The sequence below is a fragment of the Amblyomma americanum genome, chromosome 3 (assembly GCF_052857255.1).
Source record: "Amblyomma americanum isolate KBUSLIRL-KWMA chromosome 3, ASM5285725v1, whole genome shotgun sequence".
Classification (NCBI taxonomy): domain Eukaryota; kingdom Metazoa; phylum Arthropoda; class Arachnida; order Ixodida; family Ixodidae; genus Amblyomma; species Amblyomma americanum.
The window spans coordinates 60,148,805-60,172,860 of record NC_135499.1 but is presented as its reverse complement, the minus strand read 5'-3'; the positions used below and the strand labels follow the sequence as shown (position 1 = coordinate 60,172,860).

At 49.0% G+C, this 24,056-nt stretch overlaps 1 protein-coding gene across 3 annotated transcripts in view; it reads left to right on the top strand.

Annotated features, from left to right (window-relative positions):
• Positions 1-1,049: 1,049 nt before the first annotated feature.
• Positions 1,050-24,056, top strand: part of Duox (dual oxidase) — a 196,650-nt gene continuing 173,643 nt past the window's right edge. Inside the window, exon 1 of one of the 3 annotated variants that reach the window (XM_077657416.1) lies at positions 1,050-1,402. In XM_077657416.1, coding sequence (XP_077513542.1) covers positions 1,321-1,402 — 82 coding nt within the window. In that variant the 5' untranslated portion in view covers positions 1,050-1,320. The remainder of the gene's footprint in view (positions 1,403-24,056) is intronic. The other 2 variants (XM_077657417.1, XM_077657415.1) reach the window with 2 other exon arrangements.

Sequence of the window (24,056 nt, the reverse complement as noted above, 5' to 3'; positions counted from 1 at the left end):
CGGCGGTTCTCTGACAGGCTTCGCTGCCGAAGGAGTTGCAGAAACCAGCTCTGCCTGAATTTTAATGAGCGATCATTCTATACATATAGTGTGCTGGTTGCACGATCATATGTGCTGGTTAAAGGATCATACATCTTATCACAGGCAGGAACTACTTCCATAGACCGCTGCGGCTTCGATGCGAAATAGTTTAGACCTAGCAACGCCTCATGAGCACTGCGCTGCCAAACACGCCGGCCGGCGGCACGTCGCTCCAAGAAGTGTATCCACGTTCATCTAGATTACAGATAAACTATCTCGTGTCATATTTTATATTAAAATTACCGATATATCGAAAGATTTCGCGATCCTTCCAGGTTCGACATATCCGGACATAAGTGTGTATCTTGCACTAAACTGTTGTTTTCTGCCCTGCTGCAATTTATCAAGGAAACGAACAGGAGCAAGGTGTGTTTTTCAGCGCTTTCTGGGTGCCCTTTTTTAGTACCTCTTTGTTAGGGCGCTTGCTAATTGCCAGATATCTGCCAAATAGACCAGTATGTATGCCCATATGGCACAGCGTTTTCACCCCCTACGAGCCGTTCGGATACGCTCCGGCGGACCCCATGATAGCGCGAGACAAGGCGGCCTTACGTTCGCGAGTACATGATCACAGATTTCTCTTCCTTGTTGAAACCAGGGGTGTGTGATATGCAAGGAAATAAACAAAGCGCCTCGCTATTCTAGCCTTAGCGAAAGGTGATCGGGCGACATCTCCACGAAGGCGACTGCAGCCATGGCGGACGGGTGTTCGGACCGTTGTTCGCGGCAGTGACGTGTTAACGAGCTGCTCGGCATGCTCCGGCGGGATCACCGGGCAGGTGATCCGCCTACCGAGGCACGCAAGGAGCGCGCGTTCGGTAAAGGCAGGAATGCCAGCTACGCAGCGCGTGGCACGCACGTCGCCGTAAGACATCCCGGCGGCGGTGGGGTAAGGAGGCGATGTGGTGGCGCATGCGCACGAATGGCGACGCCGACCGTCACCTGCGGCCACCTGTCGTCGGGGGCGCGAGGCGCCCGTGACGCGAGGAAAGGAAGGAAGCCAGCGAGGTGGTGGTGGGGGGAGGAAAGACCGCCGGGCAGACCTGTTTCAGCGCCGACCGACCCTGGCAGAGCAGCGGCAGTCCCCGCAAAAGGTGCGTCGTCGCCGGAGGAGAACCGCGCGGCCTGAGCGAATCCGTGCACGCGCGTGTTGTCGTCGGTGCCTCCGCAGCTGCAGCCGTGCGTGCGCGTGCAGTGGCCCGCACGACCAAGGGGAGGGCCCCCCTCGCCTCCACAACGATGGGACCCGGCCTTGTGCTTTGGATACTTACCGCCACTCTACTGCTGCCTCGGCTGCGCTGTCAGCAACAGCCAGCAGACGGTGAGTGCCGCGTCCACAAAAGGCCGCCGCTGCGTCTTGCGTCACAGCGGATTACCACACGCGGCACCCGGGGCCGCTGTCAGTGCCAAGATGGAGTCGCCTGCGCGCTAAGGCGACCCGCTGACGACAGCCGAGCATCGATGGCTCTCAAAGGGCTTGCCGCGAAGGATTCGATCGTGCCGAGTCGTGGGCTGAGCCCAGCACGTGGGCCAACAACACGTGAGCGCCGTCTGTCGAGGAGCAGACGATGCGCCAAGAGCTGCGAGACCTGGACCTCTGTCAGTACCCAAGCAGCACAAGTAATTGGCCCAACGTTGGAACTGTATTGGCAAAGTTGGCCCTACAAAGGGCCAGGATGGGACCATCCTGTTGCAATATTGGGCCGATGACCTGTGCTGCTTGGGTAGTGGTCGGTTTTGCCTGCCTGCGTTCCTGACGTTAGCCTCTGCGAACGTTGCTTTACACTGAAGCTTCAGAAGGGTACAGCGCCGGTGCGCTCACACCGCTAAGGAGGCGTCTAGAATGCAGCTACTACGGTGCTAACGTGGTAGTTTCGCTGATGAATCGCAGGGGCTCCGATGTATTCAATATGAAGGGCAAGAGTTAAACGGCCGTCTTTTTGCTGGAGCATCGGGTCATCATATTCCCATCGAAACTTCGGTTTTTTTATTCCTTACTCTTGACGACGTACCTAGAGTCCTGCAGTCATGGTTTGGGTGCACCTTTCAAGTATTGGTATAATCAATTTCTTGTGTATGCTTCCCGGAGGTCGGGGCTCAGTGACAGCTGTGAATGGAACTTTGCCCTTACAAGAAACTATCATTTGGCAGATTGTTGCTCCAGGATCTTCCAGAGAGATAGTACTCGACAAATTTCTTTCTAGCAGAAAGGCTGCAAATTAGATGTTTGGGAATTCAGTGGCCTGAAAAACGAACGCGGCGGCTTTTTGATTTTGTTCCGCCCTGGTGGAAAGGGATGCGCGTTACTGACGGATCAAAGATACGGCTCGCTGCGCGCGAAACCTTGAAGCGCTTGTCATGAGTGCGCTTCTGGGCGGATCTTGCGTAACAGGGTGTTCAGTCTTTGCAACGATAGGTGACGGCATGAATAACAACAGGCAACCTGGGCTCTGAGTTGACGTAGCAAATGTGCACCGCGAAGTGAGATGTTTTTAAACTATTTTTAGGCTACTTGATATGAACTTATCTCCAATTCATTCTAACTCATATACAGCGAACCTTTAGTGGCTGTGGTACCACTTGTTATATACACATTTAATGCAAACGCAGATATATATATAGTAATGTACCACATTGTGCTACGATTGCTCTTATGTGACCTTTACTGTGCCTTACACATTCGTCAACTGCAGTGCCAAGCGTATGAAAGCATTGTATTCGCTCAGTATACCACTTACAGATCACTTTCTTGGCGAAAATTTCAATCAAATCTTGACTTCACCGCCGTAATCAAGTGTAATGTTCTGCAGCTATATTGATGAAATTGTGCTAAATTTGCATATTTTCATTAGGGTAATGTCTCAAATCATATCAGTGATAGCCGTTAGCGAGACACTGGGCGAGTTTTGAGACGTTCAAAGACGAACGTGAAGCAGACCATGCACCCCGCTATCACCCGTAGCCAGTAAACGCAATCTATATCTGCGTTGTGTTGAATGAGAATGTTGGCCATGAGAATACTTCACCTGTGGTAACGGGGCTACTATTGCAGTTTGTCCGTACAGCACGAGTGCAGACCGTTCGGAAGGCAGGGCGGTGCTTAGCTGGTGCTGTCGTTCCTGGTTCCTAGACTGGGATGAATTTTAGTTCCCTTTATTGATAATCTCCTCCACAAGATCGGACGAAAATGGTCTCGTATGACCCGATATAGTATATGAACACCAGCTTTAGATGCAATTTATAATTCAGCATGCACTACTTCCTTACAAATGCATCGCTTTCAAGAAGACTGGATCTCCGTATTTTTATGCAGCAATAAAAAGCTTCCAAAAAGTTGAATAAAGGCACAACTTTAGATCTCAACTAGTGTCAGACGAGGCAGAATTACCAAAGTAGTGCCCTGTTTTTTAACAGATCATTCTTCAAGGAGGTCTGCATAAATTATTGGAAATGTACAATATTTGAGGCTGTTGAATTACGAGTTTTATTTGAAGAACTTAACGCACTATATACCACTTCTTTTACTCAGTTCCTTGCCCTATGTTACTCTGTGCGGTATTTCAGTCATGCGTCACCAACGGTACTCCTTAATTACACTTGCAAAGCCCCAGACGGTCGGACCTTCCTAAGTTAGGTGTTTCTGACGGATACACGTCTTTTTTCTACGTGTACTACTAGGCTCGTTAAGAAATTATGACAGTGTGTAGTTAATGTGCTGTTTTTTTGACAATCAGATTAAAAAAGGGGGGTGGGGATGAGGGGAAGGTGACCGCAGAAGGTCTTCATTGCCCTAAGTTACGTAACGAAGATGTCAATATGGGGAATTTGCGCTGAAGTTTGCGGTGCCGATTGCAGCGCCATAACACACTGCCTAGCGAGAAGAGCTAGCAGTTTTAGGTAGTGTTCTTAGTACTTTTCCGCGCCACCTTCAGGCGCTTATTGGCGTGAGCCTCCGCGCTCTGTCGAAGGCGCACGTGCCGTGCGTCAGCTATCTATGCTATGCCGAGAGAAGCTAGGCAATGAATGCTGTCAGCTAAACGCGGGTATCTAATCGCGCAGAATGTGTTCTCGCGTTTGCAGCGGCCCAAGCGGCTGATAAAAGAAGTTTTGAGTCACAGAATGGAACAATTGCAGTGCCACCTTGGCAGCGCAGGTTTCCCATATTCGTGCCTTGTGCAGTTCATATAGCCGCTAAAATAAGCCGGGCCCTGCCAGCGTTCTATCATCTTCTGTCGGACTGAAGTAAGTCGTCCACTGAAAATTTACTATCATTTTCGATGCCGACATCGATAATCTCGACTGATAGGCTCAGGGTAGACAGCAGCTAAGGGCTCCGTATTACCAATTTGTCGAGGGTTCTCTTACTGGGCGAAGATCTAAACACTCGAATGCGATCAATTAAGTGCTGACGCCAAAAATGCTGCTCCTCCTCGGACTTCCTTCTTTAAATGGCAGAATACCAGAGCTCTGAACTGCGCTGGCGCGACTAAAAATCCTGATGTGTCGTTTTTGAACTGAAGCGAAAGCTGTCTACGCCACCACATGACCGCCTATTCGCTCGGCGCGACGCGAGAGCTCGGGCGTTTACAGCTGAGGGCGATTCCCTGAGATTAATATCCCCGTGCGCGTTAAAAACAGCAGGCAGCGGCTGCCTGCGCTAGCCGTGCAGCTGTTCACGTGCCCCGTTGGTCCCCCCCTCCTGCCGCGAGTTCTTGATCTGCACTGGGAATCGTTGACCCCCTCCCTGCTCGACCAGATTGGCGCCTCGGCGGCGTCTGCGTTCGCAAAACGCCGCCCGTCGGCCGAGGGGTGATTGCGAGGCGTGTCCGGCGATAGCGAGCAACAAAGGGCGGTAGCTATCTCGATCGCGGCTGGCGCGAACAATGGCTCTGGAAAGGTGTGTAACGTCGGGGCACCGCGGAACCAGTTTTGTCCGAGTGGTGCGTTACCGTTGCGGCCCGTCTCTCGCGCGTATCGCCCCCAATCGCCGTCAGCTGCGCGGAACAGTGCCCGCCGTGGAATGTCGGCGCCCCTCTCGGAAAACCGGCACGCAGTCGTGGGTTGCTGTGTAAGCGAACTGAAAGCCTGCTGTAAACCTCCTTGTCTTAGCGAAACCACAGGCAGCGTTCGGGGACCGCGAGATGCTGTTAGGTGATCATGTTCAGGCTTTGCGGCTTCCATCGGCCCGGGAAGCGTATATATTGACAGGCTCGAAAATCCGCGTTTCTTTTCAACTGCATGCAGGCAAAAGGAAAAAATACTAAGTACGTGAGACCAGCGGCAACGCCGTTACTTTTGTCAATTTGTATATCGGTGCAGCCAGCGTTTAACTCTTTGCTCTCGCGAGCGAAATGTTGCTGCTGCCGAAGCTGCGTGTCGTCGCGCAATGTGTGGTCATCCTCGAACGCGCCAGGCTTCAAAGGCCATCTGTATGATCCGCCAAAAAACTCGAAACACTTCCGCCGAATAAAAGTGCTTTTGCAGCACGTGTTGTTACACACCAATTATTTACATCCCAGTTGAATGTTTGCGTTATTTTCATGGGTGCGGTGGGCATGTGCGAAGGAAAAATGGATAGCTTAAATTTTACTTATTCACTAATCTACATTTATTGCAGCCACGAAGGGGCTATACAAGTAGTGCTACAACTACGAAAGGATCAACAATTGTTGAAAACAAAACATTACGCGAGTTGGAAATGAACATTCGTGGCATTAATAGCGACAAACACGCCTAGCTGGACTGCGTCTCTTTCCAACACAAACAATCAGATGCATAAAATGACAAAAATAAAATTGCACAGGAAAATTACGGAGAAATTAATTTTAAGCCGTAGCACGGATGATGCAAGGCACGCCCTCCTGCGCGCTGCCGCTCTGAAAAATAAGTGGACATCGGCTTTTTTCATCTCAAATTCCTCGTTCGCAACAGGGATCGCCCTCTCAACTCCGTCTCTCCGCATCCGGCCGTCACCGTCGGATGCCTGTTCGCGCGTAAAGTGCCCATGGCACCCGCGAAGAACACCAGTCAGAGTAAAGAAAGGAGTAATTGGTGCACGCATGAAGAAACACGCACGCTTGCTCGAGCGCTGCAGACGCTGCGGTCAACGGCGGCGGGAAACGTTGTCTTCTTTTTCTTTGTTTCTGGACGCCGCTGGAAATCTGCTCAGGCATATCCTTGTGGCGATACGCGGCGCAGTTCCCGAGAGAAAGTGGAAGCCGTCTTTTCATTTTGCCGGATGTGTCGCAAGGCTTGGGAAACCAGCTCAGGTGCGGTGCTCCTTTCCCGTTATTTCTCGATTTCTCTCTCAACCACCTTCGTTCTCCTTGCCCGCGTGGCAGAAACGACGAAGGGGGAAGGAAGACGAAGAGAGAAAGCGCCGCCGTGCACTGCCAGCTCAGCCTTGCTGCAAAGCTGCTGCTTCTCGAGTGCACCTTCAGGCATGCTCTCCGGAGGCGCCCGTTTCCGCTCTCACCGCATGAAGCTGCTGTGAGGGATGTGTGCGTCCGTCGATGCGCGAAGTGATTCGGGGCGGATCCGTTGCAGTGCAGTCGGGTGTAGCTCGAATAAAGCCGACCCAGCCTGTTTTATCTGTCTGGACACGGCAGGCAGGGTCGCGGCGCGCCCATCCGAAATGGCGCGCCGTGACACGCGGTGGTTCATTTTGTTTCCTTTGTTCTTGCATCGGCTGCATGTCCGGCTTCTCAAGAACTGCGCAGTGGCACCATGTGAGCACTGGGTGCAGCCGACACTGGGTGCGGTGGGGCGGATATCGAAGGAACTGGCACTGACTTCTTTCGACTATTTTGTGATGAAAGGTCTCTTTGCTAACCGCAACCTGCTGACCATGAATACGGCGTGCGCAGTCGCAAGTCTGACGGACAATTATGTATTTTCTGGTTTAGCTTTACCCCGCGCGTTGCTACACTCATTGCTGAAAGTTGGGTTATGAGGTTCCCTTCCTACGTGGTCGTTGCTATACAGCTTTTGTCTATGTTCTCGAAATCGCCTACGTCATTGACAGACCAGCTTCCACAAAGCGGAGTCTAGTAATGGTTCAGATGCCCGTCGCAGTGCTCCTTCGCATAGGGTCTCAGCTCACCAAGCTGCACTTTTCTTTTGTGTGTGTGACTTTGGTCTAATGTCATCACCAGGGTTAACTGGAGAAATAAGGGAGAGGCCTTTGTTGTTCATTGGACGCGTTGTCAGGCTGATGATGATTATCGTTAGGAGTTTAGCACACTGCATACACTAGGTACCGTAAGTGGCATAAATATTTTATTTACTGGGCGTCGGGCGCGTCCGGGCTCATGACAATATGAGCGTTAGGAACAGGGTTCTTACACTTTTATATTCGGCAAACTTCCAGGAACTCCGCAATGCTCTCTGTCAAGTTGTCTTTTTGCCACTGACCTGGACTACATTTTTGTCCAGCTTGGGCAGAAATCACTGGCCGCCCAACTCACGCCGCCTGGTATGCGTTAGGAGCGCGTCGGGCGCGGCACCTTCTGCACTGCGGGGGCCGTTCGTGTCCAGCTTCTAGATGGTGGTTCAGGCTCTCCGGCCTCACGTTTAATGCCAACGCATCCCTTAAATTTGATTGCAGTTTTCCTCGGAATGGAAACTTGCGAAGAGGGGCGCGAAGAAGATACCGCGCAAAACAGAACGGTGCTTCTCTCTTCGCGTCAGTTGTGCGTTTTCGCCATTCAAGGCGCGACCTTTCGCGTCGAACCGAATCGCTAATCAGCCCACTATAAACCTCTGCTTTATTTTAATTGGTCATAGTTAGGCGCTCTTACGGCTTGATGTCAAGGTATTCCAAGCATGACTCCCAAGTAGAAGCGCACCGCCTTGCTTCTTGGACGTATACCCTTTTTTGTTTTGTTGATCCTTTACAGCTTGCTCATCTGCGCTAAGGTGCCTCGATGCGCGCGCCCCTTCCGCCCCATCGTGGAGGGTGGGGACATCCTTTGAAAGGGTCAGTTCCGCCTCGGCGAGGACGCGCGCCATTTTTGTACCGACTCCCTGTCCTGCGTGCGTCAGTTGCACGCGCGGCGGCCTGTTTCCCGTCGATTCCAATTTTTCTTGGCCGCAAGACGAGGAAGACACGCCGGGGTGTTGCGCGCCTGCGTGGACACATAAATACCGAAATGGCTGGGGAGCGTTTGCGTTTCCGAGAGAACCGAAAAGAAGCCTTCTGTGGACTGTGAAGGTGAAACGTGACAAGTGGCAACATGCCGAAGACAACCAGCTATGCTGTCGATGATTTGGGCATGTGGTCCATCTTCTAACCCATGGCAAGCGCAAGCTAGCTGCGCCAGACACATATGAAACCGAAGGTTCCGAGATACTCTTCATTGAAGGGCTTACTGACATCTACAGAACGTACCATGCTGTTTCATATTGGCGGATTCCTCGTGAAAGACATTATCAAAGAGATATACAGTGGCGAGCAGTGCAAAGCTGCTCTGCGAGGTTCGACAGACAGTCAGCATTCATGCCTGACAAGACTAAAGGAATACACCCGGAACGGCGGCTGCCTACATTGCCCCGGTGCTCAAGTAACGAGTATTCTAAAGCCGTGCGAGAAACTTTTCAAGGATATCACAGAAAGGGCTTAAAGCCTTCTTACTGCACAATCTCCTTTTCAGGGTGGAGTCAACGTACAGTGACACCACAATTTCGCTTTAGTGGGCATAAAGCTTGTGTGTAATTTAATAAACTTTGTTTCTATAGCATTTGCATATATTCCGCATATTGTTGTCATATTTAAATGGAGTGGTGTCGCAAAGCTTTTTTATCACTGCACTATACTTTCTGTGCATTCGTTTAGTGATTTCCACATAAGTGGTTTGCTGTAATAGAAAAATATATATTCACCCAACGCAGCACGAACTTTTTCCAAAGTAAGCAAAATAGGCAGAAATTGTTCGTTTGATTGGGGGTTTTCAACGGCTACGCTTCCAGCAAACTTAGTTGGCAGGTTAATAAAATGTTGTTGAACGCCGTCCCGCCGCAGTGGCTCAGTGGTTAAGGCGCTCGACTGATAAACCGGAGTACCCGGGTTCGAACCCGACTGCGGCGGCAACATTTCGATGGAGGCAAAACTCAAAATGCGGCTGTGTGCTATGCTTTGTCAGCGAACGTTAAATATTGCCAGGTGGTCGAACTTATTCCGAAGCCAATCACTGCAGCAGTTCTCCCTCTCCCTACCCTACTGCTTCGCCCACGACGTGGTTGAGGTGTCCTCCTAAAAGAGAGCGAGAGTTAATTCGCCTTTCGGTTTCCTATAACCACAATAATTACTGTCAAGGCCCGATTAAATGCCGATTTTACATGAACAGGTTTCGGAAAATGTGGTATAATATTGGACGTCGCAAATAAATTCCATATACCTGCTCTTTAGCATCGTTTGTGTGTGCGCGCTCCCGAAGAATAACTGCCTTATGATAGGCAGCCACAGATGTCCTTGACTTCGCCAAAAGAATGAAATTTTATCATTCGAGTCACACGCCTTCTATTTATATTGATACGTGTCGCTCCGTGAGCAAAGGAGCTCACTTTCAAGGAAGCGCGTTCGGCCCCAGTCCGCGCTCCGAAGCGCGATTATAAGAGGCCACAGATACGTCAGAGGCCTTAGCAGACGACGAGGCTGTCCCCACCCTCGACGGAGCGGCGGATGGAGGCGCGTGCATCGAGGCGGCGCACAAAGCGCCGCAGTCGAGGGTTTTAGCGGGCTGCTCTTTAGCCCGCGACCTTCGCAGTAGTGGCAGTAGTAGTAGCAGTAGAGTCACTTTTTCGGTCGCTCGATATATTATTGTGAGGCGAGTTTTGATGCAACGCAGTTTTACTTCCAGCTCGGAGAAGAACGCTTTTATTAATTTACGGTCCGACGGTTATCGAACAAATACGTGCCCCCAGCTGACCACGGGAGATCGATCGCTTATGAAGTAGTGACGTGACGGCGAATCAGTGTAATCATATCGCAAACAAAGCATGCGGGCGATAATGCGGCCCGGCATTTTTTTCCCCCTCAGTGTCGGCAGAAATAGGGCGAAAACGACGGCGCCCGCTTCGCTCACTGCCGTGCTCTGCGTGCAGCCGTCGCGGAGACCTTGGGGCCCCGAGAGAGGCCAGTTGCGACGTCCGCCGGGACTTTCCAGCCGCCGTCATAACCTGTCAGGGGCGTCTCCGGTTCCGCTTTACTTATGCGTCGCGCCCCCCGAAGCAGCGAGACAGGCTCCGGGTGGGAAACAACAAAACCATCCCCAAGGGGTGTCCACCTCTTGTCCTCGTGGGTTTGCTCGCGTACGCACGTGCGAGCGCCCGTGTGCGTCCGCTGCGACGGGAGCACCCGAGGAAGGCTGCGACGGTGAGGCGGAAGCAGGCAAGGCGGCAGGAGGATGTTGCCGAGAAGCGCGCGTGGTTACTATATAGATTGAAATGAAAGCGACCGGTACGTGCGGAAGTGTGGCTGTCGGGATGACAGAACTACTTCTACACGTGGCTGCAATTGAGGAGAATGCATCATGGGTGCTAAACAAATAAGAACTTCGTAAGTATGATTACTAGCGCGCCTTTTCTTTTTTTTTTCGGATTATAGTTTTCGCCTGAAGGAACAATGCCCTTTGTAAATGTTAAACAGCAGTGCAGAAACTATGCATTCGTTACTGTGCGTAAACTGCGTGCTCCGTTTCATGTGATACCTATCTGTAGGTTCCGGGAAGAATGCAGGTGAGGTGGTGCAGTGGCCAAGGCAGAACCTACAAAGAGCTGCGGGCGGAAGTGGCACCCTTGTATGAACCAGTCGGTGCACCAAAAAGATTGCTGAATCCGCCTTCTGTTGTTGTTACATTCACATTCTTATCATTTCGCGCCCCTGACGGATGAACAATCGCCGAAGAAATTAAACATCATGCCGCTAAAGTAGGAAACGCTTCGTTCAAGCTTGCTGTCTGCTGGTTTCGGTAATTGGGCCTGTGTTTAATGAATACTTTTTTTTTTGTGAATCATCCTTTGTCATCACTTGTGTGGCAGACAAGAATTTCAAGCGCCAAAAGTGAACAGCATGATAGATGGGGGAGCAGTGAAAAGGCTGGTGAAAAGAGGTGTTTTCCTTTCCTTTCTAGATTGTTTTTTTTTCATACAGTAGATTTTCGCTCCTTCCTTCTTGTTAATGGGAAGCTGCCTTCAGAGATATCAGAGCTAAGAACCACCGAGAAATGTCACTGGCCGTCTCCAGCACCTCAAACATTGCTCTGTTTATGGCAATAAATCAGAACAATGAAAGCGGAAGAATTCGCCGTTGACTACGCGAGTAAATTGCGCTCTCCTCGTCGCCGCAGTGCTGCACCAAAATGACGCGCTTCCTCATTGCAGCGCTTTCGACCTCCCCGTGTGCGCCCGGTGATATCGAGCCGCATTTCCGGCGAGCGAGCCTGCAGCGGCGCTGGTTGCGGTGGCCGCTATCGCTCGCCTGCGGGGCGTTCCCCCAAGGTGTTAGGACACCGCCGTTCGCGCCCTCGTGCAGCTAGCACAGGCCCCTGCGTCCCTCGTTTGTAATAGAACGCTAGTGCACCGGGATTGTATCGGCGCATGCAGTGAGGAACTTTATCGCGCGTTTTTGTTTTGTTTGGCTTTGCAGATGCTTCCGTTCAAGGTTTTGCGAAAAATATTTGATACCGATAAATGCCGTTCTTATCTATAGCATTTTATATGCATATCGCTGCACGCATATTTTAGATAATTCCTGCTGCATCCTTGCAGCTGTAACACCGTTGTCGCTGGCTTTCGTGAGAAGTCTTCGTTTGCATCCCTTATTGACAGATAACAGGCAGTCAAGGACAACATTTCAGCTTTCATTTTTGAATTTCAGTACTTGTTGAGCGCTTTGTACCCGAGTTTTTTTTCACAGATGAAGTGGATTTCATGGAGGAACGTTCATTCCCGTTTCGGTTACTAGTTCCGCTCGCTTTTTAGAACTGAATAAATAGTTCACAGTCGATATAGGTGTGCACTATGAGGCATTTATTACGTACTGCCCCCGAGCACGGTGACCGCGAAATATTCAAACGCCAATGAATGAGCGAGACAGCAGACGAGCAAACTACGAATCGAAGCCCTCGACAACATTTGCACTGCCATAATCATTATCTTCATAATTCAATTTTCTGCTTTCAATTTCAGTTGGGATGCCAAGAACCCCAGTTTGTACTGCAGTCAGCGCTGCACTAATCGTCTCTTAACCTTAATCCATTCTTTTCGTTTTCCGCAGTCGGATTAATATGAAGCATTTTTGTTGGCTTCCAAGTTTAGCCCCATTGTTGAATTCTGGCAGGCTGTAATTTGTGTATACGTTACTCATCAAGAAATTTTGGAAGCGTGCGGTTTATAACTTGACGATGTCTGTGGAGCTTACACACCAAGAAGTCCGTGGGGCTTTTCAGCGCGCGTGCTTGTTCAGTATTTTTTTTCTGCTGCAACTGCCGTAGTGAGCGCAGGGAACATTTTGATTTCGATGCTGTTGCTTGCATTCTGTGGCTGTTTATCTTGTGCGTATTCAGCGTCAAGCCAGCATTGCAATAGTGTTTGCCTAAACTTGGTGTTAGAACAGAAGAAAAACGGAACGAATTTACGCTTGTCAAGATTAAGTCTTCAAGACTAACATTTTTATCTGGTTTTGATTACTCGTGCGGCATCACTCGATCGATATCCCAGCCTAAATCAATGAGGCAGTGGCCGCTGGCAGGAAATCTAGCGTGAAATATGCAATGGCGCTTTTGGATTAGCGGGAGAGGTCCCCTCTTCTAGCCTCGCACTATACTCGGTCCCTTTAGATAACGGAACAGATTATGGGAGACGTAAACGCAGAATGGGATAGCAGCGAGCCATGTGATTGCATTTAGAAATCTGCTGCGATAAAGTGGCCGAGCTGGCGCTGGAGATTCCCTTGTTTCTGCGGAGAACACAGCTTGGCTGATCTCGACGACGATGATGACGATCATCATTGGAGTGCCTTTAGCGCATCCTCTAGGGCCCAGAAGTGGGTGCTAGAAGTTCGAATATTGAGCCTATAGGTGTTAATCATAGTGGCAACGGGCTGAACTTGTTGCGGACAAAAACAAAAACGAAGACGCGCCACAAAGAACGCCAACTGACATCTGATTTTAATGGGTGATGCAGGTTTATATGAGGCCCGCCAGCTGCGCTAGTCATATTGCATTTTCCGCGTGGCCGAGGAATGCTTTTGGATAGAATTCATAGCTGCATGGGCTTCCTGAACGTTTATTACAGTTGCGACGTTTGCTTACTCTCATTTGCACCCCAATGCTACCCTTTCATTATCCAGCATGGGCGAATGCAACAGTAACCTTGCTGTGCCCCGTTACTGAACTGTTGTCTGAAAAGTTCTATTCACTCGACCGCTGCCCGAGTGCCATTGCATGCTGTTAGCAGCGATTAGCAGCGGCGCCGCTGTGAGCGTCTCCGGCTCGTCCGGCTGCTAGAAAGCGGCGCACAGCCTCCCAATGACGTCACCGCGCTTCATCACGAACAGACCTCACGTACGGCGGCTCATGTCGGCGGATGCACATGCGTGTGTCGGTGTTATTGCCCGCGCTCGGAGCAGAAAACCGCGCCGCGGCGAGCTGGGACGCTCATTAACATGCCCGGAGGCGAACGAGGAAAGAAATCGCAGTGTCTTCGAAACCGAGCGTGACTCACTCGCGCCGCGCCAGAACCGTTGGATTTCTCCGCGAGAGGGGCGACCGCGATTATTCCCCGTTATGCTGACACACGACCACGAATAGGCCACGTGTGGGACCCTCAGTTCTGCTGGCGTTGGCTGGACACTTGTCCTGGGACAGCAGCAGGAGATACGATGTGTGTGTCCGAACTTCGCTTCGTTTATTGAGCAACGCGAGCTCAGTCTCTTGCTAAACAGCAATGCACGCCGTAACTATAAAATCATCACGGTTAATGTTTCTGGCGGAACTGCAGCATTGGCCGCAGTGCGCCATGACACAAGGTGTTTCGCTCTTCTCAAGATGGGTTCAAAGCTGGGCCGGATATATGGGTTACTCTTGGGGCTGACGAGGCTGGTTTCAATTAAATCACCTTTTTCTTCGGCTTTGTTGTAAAAAAAAAATAAAATGATGGGCGGTTTTGCCTGGTTAGGCCATATGCGAAGCAGACGCGCTCGCACTTCGGTTTTCTCTTCGGTTTTGGTTCGAGGCTTGATTTTCAAGGTCAGGCAGGCTTCGGACAAAGATCGGAGAAAACGGCGAGTGGGTACCTTAATGCTGGCGCATTAAATCTGAAGGGTGCACGTAAGCCCCGCATTAAGGGTATCACGCGATAGCGTTTTTGGGATAATGGCCATATCTAAAGAACGGGCCATTCTCTACTTCACATTAATAGATCCATGGGTGTCGTCATACTGCTCCTGGCGCAGCGGTGCTTCTGGTGGGGCATCGGTATGGCTTCTGAGACCGAGATTCGTCTTCCCGAGCAACCTGCGTCGCCGCACATACTGTGGCGAAATCGGTGAAAGGGGGGAGGGCTGGCGGCTTGGTGTTATAGCGCACTAAAAATGTTTTTCAGCACAGTTTTCATTCCTAAAATTTCTCGCTTTTTGGAGGATGGAGGGCAGATAACCCCCCTTTCCCTATTTACATCGATGTTTGTTAGGAGTAACCTATATTTGCTTGTAACAAGCACCTTGCAGCACCGTATCATTTTTAATTGATCAAGCGAGCAGAAAACGTACGCCCAGCGATGTTTTCGCAGCAGGCTTCGAGGTCTTAGAGGGACCACGCAGGCGTGGATAGTTCCAGGCGAACAGCAATTTTAGATATGAGTAAATTGCTGCCAATTAACGGCTTTCCGGCCGCATGCTTCGAGGCCCAGCACAGACAGACAGGCAGCTGCACGGACCGGCGCCAGGCCGCGATCTAACGCGGAGTAAGCAAAAAAGCACACGGGATAGTCGGCTGCGGAGGGAGCGTATGCACTGCCGTCCTGCTTGAAATTGCCGTCGGCGACGCGTGTGCGAAGGCAGTGAACAGAGGGGGCGGAGTAGCGTAGATTCCACTATTGGCTGTGCGCACCACAGACCATCGCCATGGTTTAGCGTGTTCAGAAGGGCGAAAACCAGCAAGAAAAAGAGAGACTACATAAAACAGAGAAGAGCGTAGGACGACGTGTCTGATCTGCCTTTAGTTGCGGTTTCGCTTTGCGTGCATTTCCAGAGCCCAGAAAGAAGCGAGTGTAAGGAATGGCGGTCAGCATTTGTCGCCCGAAAACGGCATTTCACTGCTAGCGCATTTCGCTTAACGGGCTAGCGGTATGAAGGAACCTTTGTCGTTAACACGACGTTCGGCGTCGAATTTGCTCTGACGTGGAGGCTTACGACCGGCGTTGCGCGTCACTCTTTAGCGCGCCGCTGCTCAATCGCTCGCTACTACGGGAACAATAGGCAGGTCGCCTGAAGAAACGTTCGGGAGAACAGCTCCGCGAACTGACAACGCGACCGCAGTCGACGACTACGTGAAATCAGGAGTTGGCCTCCTGCGAAGCGGAGCGAAAGCGTCAGTGGCGAGTGAATCCCGACGCGCGAACTCGTTATGCCGAGATGAGACAACGGCGCCAGGATCAAGCAGTGCACGCACGCAAAGGCCGAGCCCCCGGACGTGAGATACAGACGAACAAGGACAAGGTTTGAGCGTCAGTTCATAGCCAACCCGTTCGGCTTTGCGTGTTGAGCCGGCAACGGGATCGCAAAGACGCCACGACTATTGCACAACGAGGGGAGGGACGAATTCGGACAAACTCATATATGAACATGTACTAGTAAAGTTTGTTTTCCCCTAAGCAGTACCCAAATGCATGCCCCTGCGGCCGCAACCGCCCAGCACTATTCCACACCTTACACGACTGTACTGGCAAACCACCACTCCTAAAAACACGACAGGCATCGTTCGAGCAGTTGAAGGCAAGGCTGTCCAGGAATGATCCGGGAGGTCAGCGCAAGCTCATCGACTGGGTCAAGGCGGCAGCGCCAGCCGCTCGCGTTTTGAAATAAAAATGTCGACCAGAGACCAGAGAGGAAAAGGGGGGAGGGGGTGGGGGGCAACGCTGCTAGCCGACCTCCCAGCATTTCTCCACGGCGGGCAGCGTCCCCTAGTCTTTAAGTGTCTGCACTCAGATCAGGTTTCTGACAAGATTCAATTCTAGAACTTTATCAATGTAAAGCAAAGTGTGGCTTAACTAGCTGGCTTCATGGCCAGGCGTAAAGCTTTTTTCTTGAGTAAATTTCGTCAATCCTGTGCAAACAAAAGTTGTTGATTGACTCACCTCTGTTCATGAGCATGGCTAGAATATGAAACAGACTGTGCGCGAACTCTTTTCTTGGAGTCGGTCACTCCTCGTGTGCTGTTCATTTCAATTTAGTTTATGCGCATTAAGAAACACGCCTCTAAACTGTGTAAATTAGGAAAAATATATCTACAACAATAAATTTTAATCAATATTCAAATGAAATATGGAATAAAAGAATTAAAAAACAAACTCGAAGTTTTCCCCCAACTTCAAAAGGAGTCCCTGATGCCGACCACCGACTAATCAAGTCCTCTATTTCGCTCAATAAATGTTGTCAATCAATCAATCAATCAATCAATCAATCAATCAATCAATCAATCAATCAATCAATCAATCAATCAATCAATCAATCAGCAGTCTTGCCTTTGCCACTCACGGAAACCAAATCTTCGAGCCGGCTCGCATTGCAGCGCGCTATTAAACGACCAGGCGGTACTTCCTGCCTAATTTCAACAGCCTCCCGTGCCCGATGTTGCCCGTGAGGGCACCGCCTCCATCACAGTGGTTCAGTGGCATGATACATACCAGGTAACATTGAAACTCGCAGCATATATCAAGGTCGCCTGTTAATGGTTCTATGTCGTCCTGCAGTTTCCCAACCATCAATACCAGTTTTATACCCGTTTTGTTAGCAATCTTTTTATCTGTATGAAGCCGCACTCGTAGCTTCGGCCTCTAAAACAGCAAAGTTGTGTAATGCGATTTGAAATAATTTCAAGGTCATTACTAGTTACAAACTAGTAAGGACCCATCTGGCGGCAGCATGTTTCAAAACTCTGCCTAATTTAGCCGCATAGCCGGGCCTAAGCACGAATCTGTGTTGAGTAGACCGCAGTGGATATGTTTCTTGTTTTTTTTTCTCCACTTACCCTCTGCCCAAGATTCTCAGGTGAAATGAATTTAATCGGAAGCCCTCCACTATACCACGCGATTCTTAAAAAGCTACGCCATCAGGACGTGAATTGGCACTGATATCCTTGGAGTATTATATGCCCCTCTGTGCTGTAAACAAAAAAAAAACAGTAAACAAAAGCTTTGCAAAATCAAAACGTATTCATCTCGGTACCAATTTTTATGCATGCGCAAGGAAACGAAGCAGGTGCATTCCTCTGTTTTTGCAGACAGTCTTGTGCCAAGTCAGTAAAACTGTATTTATTCTCCTTCGAAAGAAATGCCACTCAAAGATGCTCACTTTCAGTTGCGCATTCAAGTCTGCATGGCAAAAGAAAACCACTTTATTCTTCGCCAATATGGGCGTAGCCTTGCGGTCCTGCGGCTTCTTTCTTGAAAAGTGTTTTTTACCATTGCACCAGGCAATCGGATTTTATTAATAGCCCGTCACAACGGCATCGTTTTAAGCGCGCCAGATATGGACGTATTTAATGAGCGTTTTTATTCCTACCCTCATACTTCAAGCGCTTTATTCAGCGGTTAAAGATTGCCTTTTTTCCTGTGGTTACAGATAAGGCGGCACTATAGGACTATAGGCCATTCTCTTAATTGGCCTCCTCCTCCTCGCTTTTTGGCATATCGTTTGCACCGGTGAACGCGCGGCGCATATGAACGGGACATTGAGACTCGCGAGGTGTGGCCGCCTGTCGGCCTTGAGCTGCCGGCAGCAGTCGCACTTCAATTAGCGGCGGCGGGTGCCAGGGATAGTTTTGTCGCTTGCTTCCTTTTTGTCAATTAGTTCCTCGATGCGCGCCTCTGCCTGTTGGTCGTCGCTTTTCTTGGCCCGTCACCAAGCTACGCCCGGAACGTGATCCCCCCCCCCCCCCCCCCCCTCTTCATCGAACCAGCAGAGGTTCGATCGCTGTTGCCGAGGTTCCACTGCCTCAGCGACACTGGCATGTGGTGAATCACTCTCCAGGCGGCAGATGATCTCGGCCTTCATTCAGGCAGAGGCGGCCGGGCGAGATAAAAAAAAAAAATCCCAGTGAGTTCTACAGTGTCAGTGCAGGTTGAAGCACCCCAGGTGGTATAAATTAATCCGGAGCCCCCCACTATAAAAGCCGTCCGTCATAGTTCACAGCGTGGTTTCGCAAACTAAGGAGCCGATCGTCGCCACGCCGTGGATCAATGACTGGCTGGAGGACACGTCATGTCAAAAGAGTTGAAATCTGGGCTAGTTAGTACATAGTTAGGCGACGTCATGCCGCCTCGATGGCGAAGGGTAGGTTAGTAACCTCGCGACTCTGTCAGGGGTGTGGGTCTGAGAATAACGTCATTAAGTACTTCTTGCCGCCCTGGTCGGTGTCGATTGGATCGGAAATACCGGCAAAACTTTCGTACCGAGTCATGTGATAATGCTGAGTGAACTCTGTACCGAGTCAAGTAATACACTCTATAGTTTATTAGTGTCACTGCGACACTACACTATGCAATACAGAGCATTGCTCTAGCATAGTTATCATTAACTTCTGATCCCGCAGAATGCAGACATGGAACCGCTTGTTTTTCTCCTTCTGGACGAGAACGTCTTTGTTCTTTATGTGAGATCAAGTAGCCATAGGTGTCGGTTATCAGCTAGAGGAGCGACTGTTGAAAAGCTATTATTTTTCTATATAATGCGTTTCCATGAGATCATGTTGCCGTTTCCAGATGTCCGCCGAAGACGGCATTCTCATGCCCCGCATTTCTGTCCACCCAGTGAAAGATAACCTCTCCTGGTCAATACTTGTTCAGACTGTACCGCCTAATCCGAGATTTTCATTACGAAACCTGGATTGTCGCCTACAAAACGACGAAAGAGAAACCGGCGCGGCCGTGGAAGACAGCGCAGTGACGCCCATGCGACGCCTCTCCCGCTTTGCATTTGCCAAGACGCAGCTGAGCTGCGTTAGCAACGCTCAAGGATGTTTCCTATCTCCGTCATACACTCGCGCGAGCAGGCGAAGCAAAAATATGTAGGAATGACTGCAGCGAGTGATTCGTTTTCATTTGTTCAGCCTTCTTTTTTCGTTTGTTCTCTCGCAATACACATGCTTTCTTTTCTTCTTTTGCTTTAGCCAACGCTTATTCGTTTCCCTTACGCCCTTAGCTTTCGAGTTGAGGTAACATTTCTTAGCCTTTGGCCCCCCAACCAGCATTGCAAGCGTCTCTTGAACGTAGAATACGCAGCCCGGAAAAGTGCTCTGGTGCCAACAAATACCACTCTCTAACCGGTATCCTTGTCGACTTGCGGAACTTGACTGACTGTAGCGTCGGCTATACATGAATGCGACAGAAGTCCACTTCGGTGAACTTTTTGAGAGAAAGAGCAGGTTTTGAGAAGGAAAGGCATGACTCGTCCTCTACTCTCTACCTCGACATTTTCACACTTTCCCTCAAAACGTGGACTGGAGTTACTGCGTCATTTCCTTTCCTCAAAACCAATTTTCAATTTTTAGATTTCTGTCGCATTCTACTAAGCGGGGCTTTTGAAGCCGTTCCCAGATCAAAACCATCGACGCCGCGCACGCCCAGAAGTGGCGCATATTGCAGGACTATATTCACTTATTACGGGCGGTAATCAGCGCTAGTAGTTTCATGACCAGCACTTATTTTTGCCTATCTTTTTTTTTTGTTGCAAGCATCAGGCCGATGATTCTTTAATAGGGCGCTGCGAATACATAGAAGTTCGCCTATATCGATATGGCACCGAAATCTTATCTCAAAGGTACGCTAATAATCCTAACCGCAAAAGCCGAGCTTTCATAAGCTAACAAGACGAAAAACAAAGCAGAGCGGTCACCATCACCGTCGAATTCTGGGGGAATCGCAGTGATGGCCTAGTGCTTTGAGCATCCGCTTCGCATGCGGGAGGTGCGGGGATCGATTCCCAGTGCCACCGGGCACCCACCGGTAGTACAGTGGGTGCAAGCTTTCCCCTGGCCGGGTGCTTGGCTCCTCTTGGGCGAAATGCTTGGAAATGACTCTCTCACCCCACCTTGAGTAAACGGAAACACCTTGTCCCATGGCGCTTTTAGGCCAGATTCCCTTGCGGCATAAAAACTCACCATCATCATCACTAATTCTGGGCGCGGATCACAGAGGCTAGTCCACACCACCGTTCACTTCAAACGGTGGCAGCAATCATAAGGACTTCGCGTGTTGGAATCGACTGGCGGAAGGATCTTTACATCCACTTTCTAAGCCGTCAACATAGCGAGAGAGGACCAGAGACTGATATTTTACGGGGAACAATAATGTGATGGTGATGTTCTCAGAGCCGGTTTAATCTGCTTTGTGCTTTGTAATCGCCTTTTTAGAATCTTTATTTGTTGATTTGAAGTTACATTACAGGTTCGTGTATTGAAGCGTTCATATTCTACCAGGCCGATTCTTTTCCATTTCCTTCTTGCGCGTTACCTGTAGAATCCTCCTTCTCTCTAATAAACTTCCGCTAGAAACGTTGGTATTGACAAAGCTCCGCTTGATTTTGTGTATTCGGGGTTTGTTGTTTGTGCTTCTTTCGCGCGAGGGTATTTTTAACCCTCGAGTCGTTATCTTCCTGTGCGTTTATTTTTCATTCTTTTTTTACCTTTTGCATTATTTGTCCACGCACTCCTGTCCAAGACCTTGTATAATGTTCGCAGTATTTGTAAATACAAACAAAATAAAGCAGGGAGTAATGCCGGGATGCGCTCCTATTTAATTCTTAGTTCTTCGCTTGCATGCTTTGTTTAATGGCAGCGGCATGCGGCTTTATCTCTTCGTTTCGGGCAAGATGCATCGGTAGAAAACTTTGGAAAAATCATGTCCAATATTCCCAAGATGATTGTCAGCGCTTCACGCTTATTAATTATCTCGAAGCTCCGCTGAGGTCATTAAATTGAGCACGACCGAGAACGACTGGCATTGTTAACCCGACGATCAACCGGTGCATTTGCTGCTGTCGCCCTCGCCGAACAGCTTTGCGCTTGTGGGCGCAAGATCACCCGCTAAACACTTCCATTCCTGCTCCAGCCTGACCTTCTGTCATCTACTGTCGTGAATTCCGTCACAAACACCTGACTATGCACTTTTTTTTTACTGGTTACCACTTGAATGCGCGCGCATGTATTTCGGACTTTGACGCGCATGCCGAGTACGCTGTCCAGTCCGCCAATGCGAGCACTGTTGCCACAAGGCAGTGGCAAAATGACTGCGCCCAAAACAGCAAATTTCAAGAGGTATATAAAATACCGGAAATTCCAGGCACCAGCCTTCGACCGCCGACTTGTGGCGATCATTCGCGCTCTATGTCTGACTCTATCTCAGTCTTCCGATGATCAATCGGGCGGAAACTTCTGGACTGACGTATCTCCGTCGAGCAATTCGTGGCGAGTCGCCGTTTCCGAACTTCCTCAGCGCTAAAAGAGGAGAGCATTAATTGGTTTTTCGTGATTAGAAAAGCGCTTTTATTCAATAGCATTGTTTTAAAATCCAGTGCATTTTACCTTCGCTTTTAAGGTGCAGACATTTCTTGCTCTGCAGTTAGCTTCATCTATAGCAAGAGCATGGCTGTTTCAGCATAATTTTTCAAGAAAAATTGTACTTTTGAAGGACCCTGTGGCGTATATATGTTCAACATGCTCGGCGCTGCGTGGCGGGGCAGCTTGTTCCAACATTAAACAAATTCTTCGGACTTGCGAGACGCTCATCGCCAATGCGCTTGATATGAAAATTATGGTCATCGCTACTCTCAATAGAAAGGAGTAAAAGGAAGTGCGCTGGAGGACAGCATACGCGCTTTTTACTTCCATATATATATATATATATATATATATATATATATATATATATATATATATATATATATATATATATATATATATATATATATATATATATATATATATATAATGTAAGTATTATTAACGCTGTGATTTAGCACTGCACATTAAAAAAAATTAAACATTCCCCTATGCACCTTGGTGTCGGTGACTGTTGGCTCCTTTCATGTTTGTCAAAAACGAGTCCCTCATCTCCTTTACCTTGTCTGCTAATTGCTTAACGAGGGTCTCGGTTCTGACAGTCTTGATGCCATAGGTAGCACAAGAGGGTTTTCGCACAGTTCCCGCCCTCGTCGTTAGATGACGTTCTACGTCACACTTGCGGTAGTACAGGACGTGCTACGTCCACCGCTATAGACGAGGGTGGCACTGGTGGACACTCTCAAGGTTCGCTTACACGCAAAAACATAAATACCCACGAGAGCAGCAGATTGGACAGCCGTCGCCGTAGCTCAGTTGGTAAGAGCACTGGACGCGATATTCGGAGGTCGTGGGTTCGGATCCCACCGGCGGCATGGTTGTTTTTTTCTTCTGCTTTATAAGTAACTTTCTTTAAGCGATAGATTAATGTAAGTATTATTAACCCTGGGATTTAGCACTACACATTAAAAAAAAATTAAACATTCCCCTATGCACCTTCGTTTCGGTGACTGTTGGCTCCTTTCATGTTTGTCAAAAACGAGTCCCTCATCTCCTTTACCATATATATATATATATATTAATATATATATATATATATATATATATATATATATATATATATATATATATATATATATATATATATATATATATATATATATATATATATATATATATATAATATGCATGCGTGCGTAATCTTGTTTCGAGTGTGCTACGCACGATTGCCAGCCAGACGCAGAGTGGCGCGGTGACAGCGAAACAACAGCTCATATGTGTTGTGATATTTTCTCGCTGCGCTTAAGTTAAATTCTTGAAATATTGTACCTGATAAAGCACACTAACTTCCGAGGACAACGAGCAGTGACAAGACTGGCTGAGTATTGAACGTATTACGTGTTCCCGCTGCGTCATTTCCTATCCTAGAATAAATATTAGTGACTACTTCTTCTGCGAAGCAAAGCAATAGAGTGCCACAACCGTGGACAAACGACACTCCTTGCGAATAGGGCTCGTTTTTTTATTTCGACACACAATGAAGCGGAAGTACTGCTATGCAATCGCCGCATAACGCTAGCTCGGACGTGGCTAGATCAGCATTCCTGGTTTTCCATCTGTCGTCTATATACCGGCTCATACTTTCACCACGAAGTGTGATGACACAAGCTGTGTGGTACAGCTTATGGACATAGACAGGGCAGGTAGTGATCCCACCTGAACTTACGCCTCTGATAGTAATGCTTGCGGAAATTTGCTGCCAGCAAGGGAACCGTTTTCAGTTATTACACAGCACGCAGTTGCTTCAGCAAATGCAAAGAACATTACGCGTTACATGGACAACCTACATAAGTGAAAAAAGCGTGAAGATAACACACGGACTTAGAAAAAGTAGTACGAAGACAGGCCCTAACTCGCAACTGAAGTTTAGTCGCGTAAAGTACGGGTATAAATAGGAACAGAAACGGCACAAAAACATATTAAGGCAGCAATCATCATATTGCGAGTGTTAGCTTCGATCTTTTTTCAGCTATACATTTCAACCAACGTGGCCTACTTTCCGTTCTTCTAAATGGATACGTAAACTCATTTTTTTTGTCTCAGTGTACCAGTGAGTTCTGGACCAGGCCAGTGTGAGGGGACGAGAAATTTCTGGCGGCGCATTCATAGCCCGTTTCCACTTATGGTAGTTACCAGGACAAA